Consider the following 18,788-nt stretch of genomic DNA (forward strand, 5'->3'; position numbering starts at 1 on the left):
GTAGGCCCACATGTTCCAGCTTCTGGAACATGGCCAGGCAGCTGAAAAACCTACAGCAACCCAGCCTCAGGCCCCTCCATTTCCCCCTCAGTTGCCAAGTTGGCTCAGGCCTGCCCTGGAGACATGCCTGGCGAAATGCTGGGAACAGGGACGGGTTCCTACCTGCCCCGTCTTCATGGCTGAGAGGGTCCCCAAGGAGGTGCATGGCAGGGGCACAGGCCTGCTCGACCTGCCAGAGCTCCTTCCAGCCTCGGAGGGCTGCCGGGCGTTGCGGGAGGAATCCAGGAAGGGTGCAGGTGGAGCAGCAGGCCCAGAGGCCTGGCCTCAGGTCTTGTTCAGGGGCAAGAGGCTGCAAGGGCGAGAGGGCCGAGTGCGAGAGAGGCGTGAGTGGGCCGAGTGCGAGAGGGGCGTGAGTGGGCCCAGTGCGAGAGAGGCGTGAGTGGGCCGAGTGCGAGAGGGGCGTGAGTGGGCCGAGTGCGAGAGAGGCGTGAGTGGGCCGAGTGCGAGAGGGGCGTGAGTGGGCCGAGTGCGAGAGAGGCGTGAGTGGGCCGAGTGCGAGAGGGGCGTGAGTGGGCCGAGTGCGAGAGGGGCGTGAGTGGGCCGAGTGCGAGAGAGGCGTGAGTGGGCCGAGTGCGAGAGGGGCGTGAGTGGGCCGAGTGCGAGAGAGGCGTGAGTGGGCCGAGTGCGAGAGGGGCGTGAGTGGGCCGAGTGCGAGAGAGGCGTGAGTGGGCCGAGTGCGAGAGGGGCGTGAGTGGGCCGAGTGCGAGAGAGGCGTGAGTGGGCCGAGTGCGAGAGGGGCGTGAGTGGGCCGAGTGCGAGAGAGGCGTGAGTGGGCCGAGTGCGAGAGGGGCATGAGTGGGCTGAGTGCAAGAGGGGTGTGAGTGGGCCGAGTGCGAGAGAGGTGCGAGTGGGCCGAGTGAGAGAGAGGTGCGAGTGGGCCGAGTGCGAGAGAGGCGTGAGTGGGCCGAGTGCGAGAGGGGCGTGAGTGGGCCGAGTGCGAGAGAGGCGTGAGTGGGCCGAGTGCGAGAGGGGCATGAGTGGGCCGAGTGCAAGAGGGGTGTGAGTGGGCCGAGTGCGAGAGAGGCGCGAGTGGGCCGAGTGAGAGAGAGGCGCGAGTGGGCCGAGTGCGAGAGAGGCGTGAGTGGGCCGAGTGCGAGAGGGGCGTGAGTGGGCCGAGTGAGAGAGATGCGTGAGTGGGCCGAGTGCGAGAGGGGCGCGAGTGGGCCGAGTGAGAGAGATGCGTGAGTGGGCCGAGTGCGAGAGATGCGTGAGTGGGCCGAGTGAGAGAGAGGTGCAAGTGGGCCGAGTGCGAGAGAGGCGTGAGTGGGCCGAGTGCGAGAGGGGCGTGAGTGGGCCGAGTGCGAGAGAGGCGTGAGTGGGCCGAGTGCGAGAGGGGCGTGAGTGGGCCGAGTGAGAGAGATGCGTGAGTGGGCCGAGTGCGAGAGGGGCATGAGTGGGCCGAGTGCGAGAGAGGCGTGAGTGGGCCGAGTGCGAGAGGGGCGTGAGTGGGCCGAGTGCGAGAGGGGCGTGAGTGGGCCGAGTGCGAGAGGGGCGTGAGTGGGCCGAGTGCGAGAGAGGCGTGAGTGGGCCGAGTGCGAGAGGGGCATGAGTGGGCCGAGTGCGAGAGAGGCGTGAGTGGGCCGAGTGCGAGAGGGGCGTGAGTGGGCCGAGTGAGAGAGATGCGTGAGTGGGCCGAGTGCGAGAGGGGCGTGAGTGGGCCGAGTGCGAGAGAGGCGTGAGTGGGCCGAGTGCGAGAGGGGCATGAGTGGGCCGAGTGCGAGAGGGGTGTGAGTGGGCCGAGTGCGAGAGAGGCGCGAGTGGGCCGAGTGAGAGAGAGGTGCGAGTGGGCCGAGTGCGAGAGAGGCGTGAGTGGGCCGTGTGCGAGAGGGGCGTGAGTGGGCCGAGTGAGAGAGATGCGTGAGTGGGCCGAGTGCGAGAGGGGCGCGAGTGGGCCGAGTGAGAGAGATGCGTGAGTGGGCCGAGTGCGAGAGATGCGTGAGTGGGCCGAGTGAGAGAGAGGTGCGAGTGGGCCGAGTGCGAGAGAGGCGTGAGTGGGCCGAGTGCGAGAGGGGCGTGAGTGGGCCGAGTGCGAGAGAGGCGTGAGTGGGCCGAGTGCGAGAGGGGCATGAGTGGGCCGAGTGCAAGAGGGGTGTGAGTGGGCTGAGTGCGAGAGAGGCGTGAGTGGGCCGAGTGCGAGAGGGGCGTGAGTGGGCCGAGTGCGAGAGAGGTGCGAGTGGGCCGAGTGCGAGAGAGGCGTGAGTGGGCCGAGTGCGAGAGGGGCGTGAGTGGGCCGAGTGCGAGAGAGGCGTGAGTGGGCCGAGTGCGAGAGGTGCATGAGTGGGCCGAGTGCGAGAGAGGGGTGTGAGTGGGCCGAGTGCGAGAGAGGCGCGAGTGGGCCGAGTGAGAGAGAGGTGTGAGTGGGCCGAGTGCGAGAGAGGCGTGAGTGGGCCGAGTGCGAGAGGGGCGTGAGTGGGCCGAGTGAGAGAGATGCGTGAGTGGGCCGAGTGCGAGAGGGGCGCGAGTGGGCCGAGTGAGAGAGATGCGTGAGTGGGCCGAGTGCGAGAGAGGCGTGAGTGGGCCGAGTGCGAGAGGGGCGCGATTGAGCCGAGTGCGAGAGGGCCGCGAGTGGGCCGGGTGCGAGAGATGCGCGAGTGGGCCGAGGAGTGCGAGAGGGAGCCTCAACAGCGCCCCCCTTGACGTGCGCCCGAAGCGGCCGCTTAAACGGCCTCCATTGTTGGACCGGCCCTGATGACAGTCCTGAATGACATGTGAACTTTAACTGTCCCATATTGCTATTATGAAAACCTGGTGATCCTAGTTTGTCTTTAAAGTCAGGCAGCAAAAATGCCTTGGGCCAAATTTGATGGTGATATTTACTAAATATGCTTCTCTCCTTTCTAGCTTGACTATGCCATGCCTGCTGAGTATCTGCTGTGTTGGAACAGTGGTTCTAACATCATTTCTGCACCTCTTATAAGAAACTATGGCCCCCTTTACACTGCCATATAATCCAGATTATCAAAGCATATAATTCACACTATCTGCTTTGAAACTGGATTACATGTCTACACTGACACATAATCGAAAGCAAATAATCTGGATTAATGTCAGTGTCGAAGGCGCCTATGGCAGTGAAAGAGCTAGGAATCTCAAAGAGACCACTATTTTATTTAAATGTCACATCCATATCCCAGTTTTTCTCTGTTGGGAAGCCATTTGTTAACATAAATGGGAATGTCATTTATTTATTTATTTATTTCAATATGATCAGATCTTCTGGCTTTTGGAGTCTACAGCAGTGTGCTTTTACTTTCTTTCCACAATGAGTTTGTTTCCCTGATTTTTCAGAACTGGGTAGAAGAGAGCAAGAGAAAGACACACACATAGCTTCACTAATTTATTGCAAGATTGCTGTTGCCCAAGGATGTAATCCCTGAACCAAGTTCCTTAAAATGTCAGTTGCCCACATCTTGTACAATTCCACCTTCTACAGCAGAACAAGAGCCAAGGCTCAGGTGGCCATTGCCATGTAGCCGCTTCCAGATTCCTTCAGCATGAGGAGGCTGTCTCGGGATGCTTGCAACTTCTTCATGGTCTTCAGAGCTCGGATGGTGCTCTCTGTAGAGGTCCTGAATTTGCAATAGCGTGTTAAGAAACAAAATGGAATGGTTTGTGCAATGTAGTTCAAAAGTGAATTCAGGTTCTCCTCCTGCAACATTTTTTCCCAAACTTCGGTAAAAATCCTTTGGCACAGATCCTGGAGGCAACGGATTGCAGCAAGTGCCAACTGGAGCTCTTCTAGGATGTAAGTGGCTTGAGGAACATTCTCGACCACCGTGGCCAAGAATTCATCAATGGTAAACAAGATGATCAAATAGATGGTCCTCAGTGGGAGTGTTATTGTGTAGTACAAGGTTATCAGCCAAGTCTTCCATTCCTGAAATGGGAAGATACATTGGAAGGAATATAACTGGGAATGCAGAAGGAACATAAGTGGGTTTGGTCTAGCTTAAAATTGTTGACCTGGGCTGGCAGTTTCTGTCCAAGCATTCAAAAATTGATATATTTTTTTAGTCCTACCTGGAGATATCCCTGATTTTTGTGAGCAGAGCATATGTCTGCCACTGAACTATGATCCTTCTTCCCCATTCAGGGACAAGTTTGGACATGGATATATGAGTCCTACTAGGATGGGCTTGACAACTTATTATCTTGATCCTACTCCTATACCTTAATCAATACATTAAACAACAGGGTGCTAACACTTACCATCAGGCCATGAAAGCTGATTTCTGAAAACGGTGCTCTTATTAAAAGACACAGGAGATTGTCAGAATGTGACCTACCCCACTCTTGTTCAATTGACAGCTGACTTTCAAGGGCTACCAACACCATCCTGTCTTCTATTTAAATTTTAATATCTTCACTTTAAAATGCAATTGTTAAGTACATACACAAATACTGTCATCAAGCATAATTTTACCCATAGTTCTTGCACTCTTTGCAACAAAGAGCCCCTTTGGCTCGTATCCCTACTAGTCTCGGGGATCAAAACTCAAATCTAAGGCAAACGTATCAATCTTCCCCATACTTGCTATGACCATCTTCGCTCACAGCAGCACCTTCTTCATTGCAAAAGGATCAGTAACAGAAATCCTGAGATTGTCACTGATTCAACTTTAAGAAGTCTTGGGAAATCTGCTCATCCCCATGACAGATTATTGAAGTTGATCATTTTTTGTAACCAAGGCGACACAATAGTGGAAAACCATCTCTACATTGCCTTTGGACCTTGCTCCTGATGAAAAAGTACTGTAACTGACCAGTGAAAAACATTACAGTAGAGTCTCGCTTATCCAACGTAAATGGGCCGGCAGAACGTTGGATAAGTGAATATGTTGGATAATAAGGAGAGACTAAGGAAAAGCCTATTAAACGTCAAATTAGGTTATGATTTTACAAATTAAGCGCCAAAACATCATGTTAGACAACAAATTTGGCAGAAAAGGTAGTTCAATACGCAGTAATGCTATGTAGTAATTACTGTATTTATGAATTTAGCACCAAAATATCACAATATATTGAAAACATTGACTCCAAAAATGCGTTAGATAATCCAGAACGTTGGATAAGCAAGTGCTGGATAAGTGAGACTCTACTGTATTTCCATGTAGCTGATTGCCTGCAATTATCTAAATAATTTATTAATGTTTTCAGATGGGACCACTGATGATTCCATCAGAGCGTAAAGAATCATCATCCTTCACAGTAGAAGATCCTGGACTCAATGGACCAATGGCCTGATCCACAATAAGGCATCTTCATGTTCCAAAAATGACAATTCCTTTCTCTATCCAAAACAAATGATCCACACTTTTGTAGCCTCTCAGTACAGAAACCATGTGGTCAATCTAAACTTTGAGGGTCAGACTAAATATTAGGGGAATATGCATTTCCTACAATTAAGTCCAATGGAACTTCCTGAAAGTTAATGGAGTTTCCTGAAAAACGTTTGCTCTAGGAATCAGGCTTACTTTCACATGATTACTTATAAAACAAAGTGCACTAAATACAAGATATATATGTGAAAAAAATCATGTGACACAAAATGTCTTCCACTACATAGATGAGAATCGCTGTTAAGTAAGATGCTAAATAATAATACAACTCTAGACTGATGCTGCGGGATGAGGAGCAATTCTACACTTCAGTAAACCTTGACACTAGTACAAGAATGATTTTAACCACTCCCTTTTTAAAACCATATGATTATTATTCCTATCTACTTGAAAACAAAATAGAATGTGAAAAGAAGAAAATGTGGGCGTTACCAGATAGTGGTTCTCAAGTACTTTTTGGAGGTTGAGGCTTACATGCCTCATATGGTGCTGAGATTGCCTGGAAGCAGCATGGTGGAATTTGTTCAGCAGGGAAATCAAACAGGACAAATACCCATCACATTCTATCTGTGCCTGTACATGCTGCATGGAATTCCCTACTTTTGTTTGGTGACATCTTTTAACTTCAACTGAAAGAAAGAAAATCACAGTATGATTGTTAGATGAGATCAGAGAATATAGCAAAAACATTTTCCCTCTGTGCCAGGGATTGGCACCATATCTGTGTCCATTGACTGACGTTATGTATTTCCTTCCTATGAAGATGTCCAGCGCTGCTAGCAGATGGCATGAGGGCTGGCACCAGTTCATGGACCACCACTTTGGGTATGTGGGAAACAGTTTCAAACAGAATAACTTGCAATATCTTACTAGCATGATGAACACTGTACTGCTGTCAAACAGCTTTTACTGTCAGGTAGTTCCTCCTCCTCCTTAGTTAAAATCTCTTTTTCAGTGGTCTTCTATTTGTCCATGCCATTAAAATCCCAAACCTTTCTATACTATAAAAAAAATATGGAGTCAAATTCCAAATGGATTTCTTACTTGTATCTTCATCAGAAACAAGGAGGTAGTGGTCCACAAAGGCATGGGACCTGCCCAATATCGCTTCCACGCTGTTCTTGGCCATCTGCCCCATTTTTGTTCCCATCACCATACTCATACTGCCAGTCACCATGGATGTTGTGGTCTTCACACCACCCTGCATGGCATCTTTGGTCATACACACCATCCCTGATAGTCTGCGACTCACGGCATTTTTTGCGCCTGTGACTTTAGAAGACATCAACTCTTTGGTATCAGAGACAACCTGCAGGAGGTAAAGGGAAGGATGGATTGGATTGGATTGGATTGAACACAGAGCATTCACCCTTTGATTGTAGTCTCTGTTCCATGGGACTGACGTCTGTTTTTCTTGTTGTGGTTGTGTGTCTTCAAGTTGTTTCTGACTTACAGCGACCCTAAGGTGAAGCTATCATGGGATTTTCTTGGCAAGATTTGTTCAGAGTGGGTTTGCCTTTAGCATCCTTTGAGGCTGAGAGAGTATGACTTGCCTAAGATCACCTACTAGGTTTCCATAGTCAAGAAGGGATTCAAACCCTGGTATCCCAGAATAATTGGTCCTGTACTCAAGCTATTATTATACAATACTCTTTAGTTTTTCTTAAGGTGTTTTTTTCTCTAAGCCCATTTTTCTGTTTGTGTGTCAGGAAGTACAGGTGATGAAATTTTGGTTTTTACAGCTTTTAATACAGGAATAAGAATAGCTATGGGAGCCCCGGTGGTGAAGTGCGTTAAAGCACTGAGCGGGAGACCGAAAGGTCCCAGGTTCAAACCCCAGGAGCGGCGTGAACAGCTGCTGTTAGCTCCAGCTTCTGCCAACCTAGCAGTTCGAAAACATGCCAATGTGAGTAGATCAATAGGTACTGCTCCGGTGGGAAGGTAATGGTGCTCCATGCAGTCATGCTGGCCACATGACCTTGGAGGTGTCTACGAACAATGCCGGCTCTTCGGCTTAGAAATGGAGATGAGCACCAACCCCCAGAGTCAGACATGACTGGACTTAACGTCAGGGGAAAACCTTTACCTTTTATGCCTGTTTAAGCAACACCCCCTTTGGTACAACTACTTAAGGTATAGGAGCTATTGCAGGTCTTGCTGTATGATTACCCCCTTTAGTGTTCTCTTATATTTTTTCCTTTGTTTAATGAATTGTAATTCCCCCCCCTCCCCTTATACACTGTCCAAATAGTGTAATGTTAATGGACTAAATGCTGGAAATTAAAAAAATCGTGGTACACTGGTGGAACTCATGATAGTTCAGAATGTTTCCTACCTGTAGGTCTCGGTTTATTGTAGAACGGACTGTGCCTTTCCAAGGAGCTGGTCACTTTTTCTTATGAAGGTCTGCCTAACTTTTCAGAAACAATTAGAAGACAGACAATAGCTACCTGATCAGCGGTCTGTTGAAGAATAGGTAACTTCTCTTCTACTGTGTCTAGGCCTCGACAAGCATACTTGTTCGCTGTTGCAACTGATAACAGAAAACATTTTTTTCCTGAAATCATTTTCATAGTCAATACACTATCTACTCATGATTTATAGGTTGGGGTAGTAGTAGTTCCCTTAAGAAAAGTTCAGAAACATTGCAATTGAGAACCTGAAGACCAAAAGATACTCTAATGGTGGAATTTGCTTTTTATCTTGATATACTGTTAAACAATGAACAATAATTAGCTGAAATTGTGTTTCTTTGGCATTCCAGAAAACCCACATATTCTCCTTGAAATTCCTTGCAGTTAACCTGAACTTGGTGTTGTTAGAAGATATAATGTATATATAGAAAAGAGAGGAGATTTGAGGAAGATTGTGGGGGACTTGACCATAAATGGTTATTGTCACATCTGACCATTGTAACGAAACCCTACAAATGTGGCAATCTGCATCTCATTTTGACTCACGTTGGGGTTCGAGTGTAGTCAAAAGCGGTTGTGCCTTGCTGACTGCAGCTCCAGTGAGGGATTTCACACCTTTCTCTGCCCCATCACACACCGTCTGAAGGTAGGAATTTTTTCTTTTCATAGAGACGTAGTTTGAAGACACCAAGTCACAAACAGAGCAAACCAGAGGCAGACTGCCAACTCTCTTCAAGATATTCTGATATGGAAACACAGAAAAAAGTCATAAATGGGATAAAAGCTAGGCTGGTTTTCCAAGCTGATTGGCTCCAGCCCTTCAAGCATGGCCTTCCGTCCAATATATGGGATCTGCAAGTTTTTTCTAGTAAGTTTTTAGTCTAGCAGTCCTAACAGCTACAAGATTTTGGGGGGTGGGATGAAGAAATTATCCCTCAAAATAAGACTTCTTTCCACCCAATACATTTGTTCTTCAGCACTGAAGTGACACCAGGGTGGAATTCTCTTCTACCACTCTTTAAAAAATTACAGTAATTTTTAGCAGATGTACAATAGTGCGATCATGAATGTGCACAATTGTGTGACTTGATAACAAGGATTTTCATGCTAGCATGTATCTATGACCACTGTCCACATGACTGCCGCGAAATTACAACTTTGTGTGATGAAGTCCTCTTTCACATTCTCTTGGTTACTAAGGCTGTCCCTTTTCCTTGTGCTGCAAAACTACATTTCTAAAAGCTCAAGTTATAGCGATGTTAGAAATGTGGGCACTGAAGGAACATTTCCTTAGTGGGAACAGAATTATTATTTGGAGAGCCATGCTTTCATTTTATCTTTCCCTCACATCCATGTGTTCCTGAAAGAGAAATGAATGTGTGGTATAACAACATTTTGGACACAATTTATATGGAGAAATTAGAAATATCCAAGTAAGTTAAGTTTGTATTTTGAAATGCAAAGTTAACTTATTTGGGTATTTTGACTAGGATGGTCTTATAATGTAAGCCTGTATATACTATCTTTTATCTGAAATGCTTGGGACCAGAAGTGTTTTGGATTTTGCATTAATTTGTTGAATTGCTGTTAAAATATATATATATAGTAGAGTCTCACTTATCTTATCCAACATAAACAGGCCGGCAGAACATTGGATAAGCAAAAATGTTGGATAATAAGGAGGGATTAAGGAAAAGCCTATTAAACATCAAATTAAACTATGATTTTACAAATTAAGCACCATAGATTCATAGAATAGTAGAGTTGGAAGAGATCTCATGGGCCATCCAGTCCAACCCCCTGTCAAGAAGCAGGAAACCATGTTTTACAACAAATCAACAGAAAAAGCAGTTCAATATACGGTAACATTATGTAATAATTACTGTATTTACGAATTTATCATCAAAAGCATTGACTGTTAACAAATTGACTACAATTAAAGATAAAATTTCATAAAATGAACTTACAGTAACAACATTGTCAAAAATTAAATCCATAAAACATTCAGTCCTTGCTGCCTAGAGAAAGAGCTGTGGATCCAGGTGGGAGGCAGACTGCGTTGGATAATCCAGAACGTTGGATAAGCGAATGTTGGATAAGTGAGACTCTACTGTATTGAGATTTAAATTGTGATTGTGTTTACAGTATTCACTATTAAGTTATAGTTGGCCCAATAGAACTCAGAGAGAGAAATGTTATTAGTGTTTGGGATGTCATGGTTTGTAAAGATACTCTAGGTGTGTTAACTGGAAAATCAAATGCATGAAGCTGATTGGCTGAGTTTGCAAGGAGCTGGGGAATAGGTTTGTAACTGTTGCTGGTCTGCTGCTGGAGAACCGGTTTGAACAGGTTTCTCCCTGTGTGTGTGTGAGTCTTCTGAGTACTGGCTGGAAGGAATATGGCTGTGTACTCAGAAAGGCCTGACTATTTCTGAGGCCTTGTTTGCTGCAGATCTTCACTGAAGCAGATTTATGGACTAAAGAAAGGACTGTTTATGACTGCTGGTTTCTGTAAGTATCATTGTTTGATCTCTTGGACTTAGTAAAAGTTCCTATGTTATTTGTTCTGCAAAGCGGAGTGGTGCATCATTCTGCTGGGTGATGCTGGGCTTATGGGCACACGTAAGAGCTTCTACCTATTATCCACAATCCCCAACATGGGAAACCCCACTGAGAAGGAGTCAGACATCTACGAAACATTAAAATACGGAACCAATAAAAGCCAAAGGAACCTAACAGACATCTTTGCTTGGAAGTGCTGCCTCTGCTTGATCTCCCCCACTTCTGTCTTGAATCATGTGAGAAGATGAATTCAAAATATGGAAAGTAATCCTCAGTTTAAAAATTATGTATTCAGTTATTGAGAAAAAACTTGTCCAATTCTGCATGGTCTTTAACCGGATTTTTGTCAGCTGCTGGCTAGAGGAAATAAATTTGCATTAAGAGTTTGAAAGGAATTTATCCAACATGTGGTCTGCACATATCTTTGGGGCTCCATTCATTAGGAAGAAACATGCAAGCATCAGACATTTTTTTCATTTTGCATTATAAGCAAGCAAATGTAGCATATTTTAAAAACAGCTGTGTATGAAACATATATATTTCAACACATTTCATTTGATAGGAAAGTATAAAATGGGTAGATCAGGAAAAGGTTGTACTGAAGTATACAGAAATTTTAATGTGGGAAAAATAAAATCTCATTTGCAGAACTTGAATAGTATGATAATGATGGTGGGTTTCTATGAAACAATGTTCACATCCCAACTATCTGCTATAAATTATAATCTGCAGGACCAGTACCCATGGCTTCATTTACATGCATACAACGAAATATGTCTTCTAGGTATTTTCTAGGTTCTCCAAGTAATTTGGTGGTATATTCTGCAGAAGTCATTATAGAGTTACTTTAGAGCACCTCTAGAAGGATTTTCTAGATCCTGGAGGATCTGGAAAATTCCTAGAGAGGTTCTCTATGGTATCTTCCAGTGGAAATTGTTTGTTCCATTTCAGTGGGGTCTACTATTAGTTATGGTTTCCTGTTTCCATGGTAGGATCAGGAACATTTCCCATGTGGATATGGAGATCATACTAAGGATTTGGGGATTGTACAGACAACACATCCCTTGAGATACACTTTTCAGGATTTTGTGTTCTACGCCCTTATTTTCCCAGTATCCATTCCCTTTTCTCCCTTCATTTTAAAAACACTCTACAAGTTAAGATGGCGATAATACTGATGGGACAAAATGTGGACAATATGGTTTCTCTGGACTACCCCAGAAACATGTAATGTCTCCTCAGCCAAAACAGTAGACAGAATCAATCATAAACTTTCCTTGGTAGAACAGCATATAAACAAGAGCACAACTACCTCTTCTTCAATACTTTCATCAGAGGTCTCTGAAGACATGATATGTGATTCTGGCTTCTTAGTAGACATGATGGGCTCGCTGGCCACTGGATGAGAAAATAACAGACAGAAAGTGACTCACAGATTAACTCCAGTGGTTGGGCAAGACTCATAAGAGAAAAAGATAAGAATTCAGATCTCATTCAGCTATGAATTTCCTTAAACTTCAATTTTGAGTATTCCTCCAGTTCACATGATGTTTCTGCTAGAATATAAAAGTCTCATACGCAATTCTACAAATTTAGGATATACAGTAGAGTCTCACTTATCCAACACTCAGTTATCCAATGTTCTGGATTATCCAATGCATTTTTGTAGTCAATGTTTTCAATACATCGTGATATTTTGGTGCTAAATTCATAAATACAGTAATTACTACATAGCATTAGTGCGTATTGAACTACTTTTTCTGTCAAATTTGTTGTACAGCATGATGTTAGGGTGCTTAATTTGTAAAATCATAACCTATTTTGATGTTTAATAGGCTTTTTCTTAATATCTCCTTATTATCCCACATATTCGCTTATCCAATGTTCTGCCCGCCAGTTTACGTTGGATAAGTGAGAGTCTACTGTAAAACCCAAGTACTAGGGTTGCCACAATAAAAACTGGATATTTCTCCTCTACCTGTAATGCTTTTGTTGAAGAGACAATTAAACAGATAATAATAATAATAATAAAACTTTATTTATACCCCGCCACCATCTCCCCAACGGGGACTCGGGGCGGCTTACATGGGGCCATGCCCAGACACCATACAATATAACAAAATAAAACAACATATCATAACACAATATAACAGTGCAAAAATAATCATATACATTACAGCACAAATCAGAGAAAACAGTAAAAAACAGGGCGGGCCACATGAACACTTAATTAAAAACTCGGGAGAGAGAGACATAGGAATAGGGGGAAACAGGGAAATAAAATGGTGGAGCAGTCTAAAGGATAAAAACCAAGGGGAATGGCCAGAGCAATATATTACATTTACTCCCCAAAGGCACATCGGAAAAGCCATGTTTTTAGATCTTTCTTAAAGGCTAACAAGGTGGGGGCTTGCCTAATCTCAGTGGGCAATGAATTCCACAGTCGGGGGGCCACAGCAGAAAAAGCCCTCTCCTTCGTTCCCACAAGACGGGCCTGGGACAGAGGCAGTGGCGAAAGGAAGGCCTCCCCGGATGAACGAAGGGAACGAGCAGGTTTATGGTAGGAGATACGGTCCCTAAGGTAGGTGGGTCCCAAACCGTTTAGGGCTTTATAGATGATGGTCTGCACCTTGAATTGGGACCGGAAAGTGAACGGCAGCCAGTGGAGCTCTTTAAACAGGGGAGTAGATCGTTCCCTGTAGCTCGCCCCTGTTATTAATCTGGCAGCCGAGCGCTGGACCAATTGTAGTTTCCGGGCCGTCTTCAAGGGAAGCCCCACGTAGAGCGCATTACAGTAGTCCAGTCTAGAGGTAACTAAGGCATGCACCACCGTGGTCAAGTCAGACTTCACGAGGTATGGTCGCAGTTGGCGCACAAGTTTGAGTTGTGCGAAAGCCCTCCCGGCCACCGCCGACACCTGAGCCTCAAGCGTCAACGCTGAATCCAGGAGGACCCCCAAACTGCGGACCTGTGATTTCAGGGGGAGTGCAACCCCGTCCAGCACAGGTTGCCACCCAATACCCCGATCAGATGGGCGACTGACCAGGAGGGCCTCTGTCTTGTCAGGATTGATCCTCAGCTTGTTCCTCCTCATCCAGTCCGCCACAGCGGCCAGGCACTGGTTCAGAATCCGAGGGGCTTCCTTGGAGTTAGATGGAAATGAGTAGTGGATTTGCGTGTCATCTGCGTAGAGATGGCAACACCCTCCAAAACTCCGGATGACCTCTCCCAACGGTTTCATGTAGATGTTAAATAGCATGGGGGATAAAATAGACCCTTGCGGGACCCCACAGGTCAATGGCCAGGGGTCCGAGCAGGTGTCCCCCAGCTTCACCCTCTGGGAACGACCCTCCAGGAAGGACCGGAGCCACTGCAGAACCGTGCCACCGAGCCCCATCCCGGCGAGCCTCCCCAGAAGGATACCATGGTCGATGGTATCGAAAGCCGCTGAGATGTCCAAGAGAACCAGCAGGGTCACACTCCCCCTGTCCAGCTCCCTGCGGAGGTCATCCACCAAGGCGACCAGAGCCGTCTCGGTACTGTACCCAGGCCTGAAGCCAGACTGCGAGCGGTCCAGAAAATCAGTGTCATCGAGAAATTCCTGGAGCTGCGTGGCAACCACCCGCTCCAGAACCTTGCCCAAAAACGGGAGGTTGGAGATTGGTCTGTAGTTGTTACAAATAGATGGGTCAAGCGAAGGCTTTTTTAGTAGTGGTTTTACTACCGCCTGCTTAAAGTAGGATGGCACCGACCCCTGAACCAAAGAAGCATTTATTATGGTCACAAACCAATCCAACAACCCATCTTTGGCCAGCTTGACCAGCCAAGAGGGACAAGGATCCAGAGCGCAGGTGGTCGCCCTCACAGACCCAAGAATCCCCTCCACGTCATCAGGAAGAACAAGCCGGAAAGAATCCCATAAGATCGAACAGACAGGTACCTCGGTTACCTCCGCTGAGACCACAATTGAGCTGGAGTCTAGCTCAAGGCGTATCTGAGCAACTTTGCCTGCAAAGTGGTGCGCGAAATCGCTGCACCCAGTTGCCAAGTCATCGGGAAGCCCCTGGACCTCAGGAGGCCGCAGGAGCTCCCCCACAACTCGGAACAACTCCGATGGCCTGTTGGCTGCAGACGCTATGCGGGCAGTCGTGAAAACTTTCCTGGCTGCTCGCAGAGCCACGGAGTACGCCTTAATAGAGGCTTTAGCCCGTGCTTGGTCGGACACGTCCCGAGATTTCCTCCAGATGCACTCTAGTCCCCTCCTCCTACGCTTCATCACAGCCAACTCCTCGGTAAACCAAGGAGTCGACGCGACTCTACGCAGTGAGAGGGGACGTTCGGGAGCGATCGTGTCCAATGCCCTTGATAGCTCACTATTATAGCGATCAACCAGGACATCGACAGGATCGCCAGTCTCCAGGACAGGAAGATCCCCAAGAGACCTCAGAAGTCCATCCGGATCCATCAGTCTCCTGGGGCGGACCATCTTAATGGGTCCACCACCCCTGCGGAGGTTAGAAGGCACGGCGATACTTAAACAGATCAGATGATGGTCAGACCATGACAATGGAAGAATGTTTTGCTCTTCCACTCTGACTGTCCCACCGTCCACAACAAAAACAAGGTCCAAGGTGTGTCCTGCCTGATGTGTGGGCCCTGATATAACTTGAGACAGCCCCATGGTTGTCATGGCAACCATGAAATCCTGAGCTGCACCTGTCAATGTGGACTCGGCATGAATGTTAAAGTCTCCCAAAACTATCAGTTGTTGGGAGACAAGGGCCGCATTGGAGACCACTTCTGCTAGCTCGGACAGAGAGACTGCTGGGTCGCGGGGTGGACGGTACACCAACAGAATCCCCAAGCTGTCTCGGGCTCCCACCTTCAGGAAGACACACTCGAACCTCGGGGATTGTGGAACGGCGCATCTGATCAGGGCGATGGACTGCCGAAAGATCACCGCAACTCCTCCTCCCCGCCCCCCAACTCTGGCCTGTTGATGCACCCCGAAACCAGGAGGACACAGCTGGGTAAGATTCACACCTCCCAGCTCATCCAGCCATGTCTCGGTGATGCATGCCAGATCTGCCCTCTCATCCAGGATCAAATCCTGGATGACAGCTGTTTTACCATTGACAGATCTGGCGTTCAAAAGCAGGACCTTAAGGTTGGGGGGTCTGTCCTGAAGACTACCACACCTAATCCTCTCCAGGGTCGCAAAAACTCTGTTGCGCTTCTCCCTGGGTTGGTGGTGACCGTGCTTTCTCCTCCCCCATATCACCTCAATGGAGCCACCTCCAGTCAAGCCCTCCTCCCCCTGATGGAAAAACTGGGCAGAATTGCCAGTTGCCGGGACTAGTCAACTGTCCTGGAAAGGAAAGCCTCCAAAAGTACTTGTTTGTTTACAAAAGGAGCTTCTCTCCATTATTGGGAGAGAGGCATCGATTGATTTGGCCTCATCATGAATAGTAAGCCGACTAGACAAGAGTGGAGACTTGTTGTGGGACTGGGGGGTAGAACAAGCATGACTTCGCAATGGGGAATCTTGAACATCCATACTCGGCCCGATGTCCAAGGGGCGAATTAGTGGGTCTACTAGCACCCTCCTAAGAGTGATGCCCCACTGTTGCAGTTTAGGCCCACACAAATACAATTTATCCCTTAATATTTTATCTTCCAAGCCGATGATAAGACACAGGGAGCGGTTCCAGGATTGGTACTCCCTACAAAGCCAGTCGATAGTCTTAATCTTCACTTCCGACCGGCTTATGGATAAAATTTGAGAGAGAGATATCTGGACCGCTCGCTTAGAAGTCCACCTGCCTCTATTCAATAATGAGTCTGAAACTTCCACTGCAACCTTATTTGTTCGTAAAAGATGTTGAGCATTGCAGGAAGTATCCAAAAGTTGTTCAACCAATTTAGAGGACAGCTCATTATTCGGCTTCTGCAGGGCATTGTTGGTATCCTTCCTATCCATCCTCCCCATGCTCATTCCCCTAGATAAGGCCCCACCCCCCTTTCTAGTTACTCCAAGGCCTGATCCGACGACTACCTTCTCCTCCTTAGGCTTAATTCCCCCACGGCCTTCCAGAGAGCTTAATTCCTTATTCATGTTAATGGGCCTGGTTGATATAGTTGTTATAATGTCCGTAGGAGAAGGATTTTTTACAATCAGGGAAATTCCTTTGAAGAGATGGTCAAGTTTCAAGTTCAGTATTTCCAGCTGTTGCAAGACGGTATTGAATGATTTTCCCAGCAGATCACATAGGTTTGCGAGTTCATTCTTCCCTGAAGTTTCCTTCCAACTCATTTCCTGTTACCTTCTCAGAGAACCTTCCTATAGTAGTATACCACTCTACCACTCAATAGCCAATGCTGGGGAAAGCGAGGAGGGCAGTAGGCCAGCGCTGGGAAAAAGGGAGGGGGGCAGTAGGCAAGGAGTCCAGAGGCAGCAACAGATGCTGCTTGCTATCTGGTTGTGTGACAAACCACACTTGCTGACATTCCTTTTTCTATATGAGATGGAAGAGAAACTGCCTCCAGTTTTCAACCTGGCAACTATTATAAAAAATTCCAAATTATCTTTAAACATATTTCTCAAACCAGATGATTGAACTCTCTTAGGATGTTTCCTAGTAGAGACAATGATTTTACTAGTACACAAACACTGCTCTTCTTTCACATTTAATGATGAAAGGGGTGTGTGTGTGTGCTTGTTGCATGACAAATGTGCTCAGGAACATGGTGGGCTTGTTGTTAAACTGTGGGGTTTGGTATATTTCGTATTTAAATTACCGTCTAAATGTTGTGGTAAAAACACCCTCTCCTAAATTAATCCAGTGATCAAATCTGTCTTGAAAACCAAAAGGGGTTTGGGACCCCACCCGCAATACAGGAGGGAGCACAAACCCATTTTTCAAATGAAACCAGCAGAGGGAAGCAAACTTCTTTTCACAACCTGCAGCTTTGAGTTTGGGACATTTAGTTCTTTGGGTTACATTACAAGTTTGCTGGGGGAAGGAAAATGCATCACTTTCCTGTAATACAGTTTTTGCAGGTTTGTCAAAAGTCATTATGAGAAGGATAGTGAACATCATTTAGCCTGGTGGAGGCCCTTTAGTGGGAGATAAGAGGTTGTCGTGTGTATAGAATAATAGGACTTGGGTTTCTCCACTGTTTGTGCACAAATATGTTTCACGTGTTTTCTTGATTTATTCTTTTACTGGAAGGAGATACTCACTCTCTAGCAGTTTCTTAAGGATCAGGGTAAGGAGAGTAGCAATGTCGGTAGTCTGGCTACCTTTCATATCCTTCAACTATCTCAATTTGGTGGGGAAAGTCTAATTTATTTTCTGTTGCCCCATTTTTTTCAGCTGCTTTTAAAGTATCCCAGCTTCCCTCCTCTACTCTCACTTCCTCCCTTTAGTTTATTTCCATTGGCATAAACTGAGTTCAACGTCCAAATTTAGTTTGTACCCAGTTAACTCAGTTGGGAAGAGAGTCAAGGAAAGGGCAGAATCAAGTCTTTCCCAGTAAGCAGTGGCCAAAGATAATGTTGCGGCCTTTCCTGGCTTTTCTATCCATCCTTAATAATAATGTTTGCCATCTTGACCATATCCCAATGTTGCTTTGGCACATCACAGTTTTGATTTGTGAAAATATTGGAAGGTATACTATTTTCCATCTGTCACCGTATCCTAATGTCATTTGAGGTCATTAGGAGAAATAGTGCCTGTCACAAAATAAATAAAAGTTGAGGATATTCAGAGAAAATTCTATGAAGTTTCAGTTTTCTAGTGAGAGCTTCTGGAAGGGTGGCAGAGAAGAACAAAAAATCTCAAAAGCCTCCTGGAAAAATGGTCTTATGAGAAATTGCAGCTCAGTTGTTGAACCGGCATCACCAATATATACCCAGACTCAAGAGCAGAAGGTCATATTACCTTTTCATGCAGCAGCACCTAGTTTGGAACAGAAGGAGAATGTCTGAATTATTCCATTGGGTTAATTGCTTCCCAATGAGAATTCACTATGTTAACATATTGGACATTCTCCATTAGTGGAGGGCTACAGTGCCTCTCCAGGAAGTGGCTTCTAGTGCCATGCTGTTAAGATGTCATCCCCAGAATGGGTGAGGATGGGTAGAAGCCAATTCAAAAATTGTCTTAAGACAATTCAGCAGGACAAACCACTTGGGAGAACTTGGGAGAGTAGTAAATTCTGAAGTTTCCATAGTTTCGTCTGTTTGCTAAGTAGCGAACAATGCTAATCATCAACCAATCAGGTTTCATATGTAAATTTTTTCATTGTGATTCCTTGTCCACTTGGATTCAACACTAGTTCACCTTTAAGCCACCAGTCCTTCGCTCACTTCCTTGAATGTCGAGTCCACTAAATATAGTGGGGTTTTTGTG

At 46.4% G+C, this 18,788-nt stretch overlaps 1 protein-coding gene across 3 annotated transcripts in view; it reads right to left on the bottom strand.

Moving 5' to 3' along the window:
• Positions 1-3,384: 3,384 nt before the first annotated feature.
• Positions 3,385-18,788, bottom strand: part of LOC100565504 (perilipin-3) — a 50,256-nt gene continuing 34,852 nt past the window's right edge. For 2 of the 3 annotated variants that reach the window (XM_062983130.1, XM_062983129.1), the window contains exons 3-8: positions 11,687-11,772; positions 8,360-8,555; positions 7,850-7,932; positions 6,444-6,708; positions 5,832-6,028; positions 3,385-3,937 (exon numbers count right to left, since the gene is read on the bottom strand). In XM_062983130.1, the coding sequence (XP_062839200.1) occupies positions 3,512-3,937; positions 5,832-6,028; positions 6,444-6,708; positions 7,850-7,932; positions 8,360-8,555; positions 11,687-11,772 (1,253 nt within the window). In that variant the 3' untranslated portion in view covers positions 3,385-3,511. Of the gene's footprint in view, positions 3,938-5,831; positions 6,029-6,443; positions 6,709-7,849; positions 7,933-8,359; positions 8,556-11,686; positions 11,773-18,317; positions 18,582-18,788 lie in introns of those variants that run through there. The other variant, XM_008110509.3, reaches the window with a different exon arrangement.

The sequence above is a fragment of the Anolis carolinensis genome, chromosome 5 (assembly GCF_035594765.1).
Source record: "Anolis carolinensis isolate JA03-04 chromosome 5, rAnoCar3.1.pri, whole genome shotgun sequence".
In the NCBI taxonomy this organism is placed as follows: domain Eukaryota; kingdom Metazoa; phylum Chordata; class Lepidosauria; order Squamata; family Dactyloidae; genus Anolis; species Anolis carolinensis.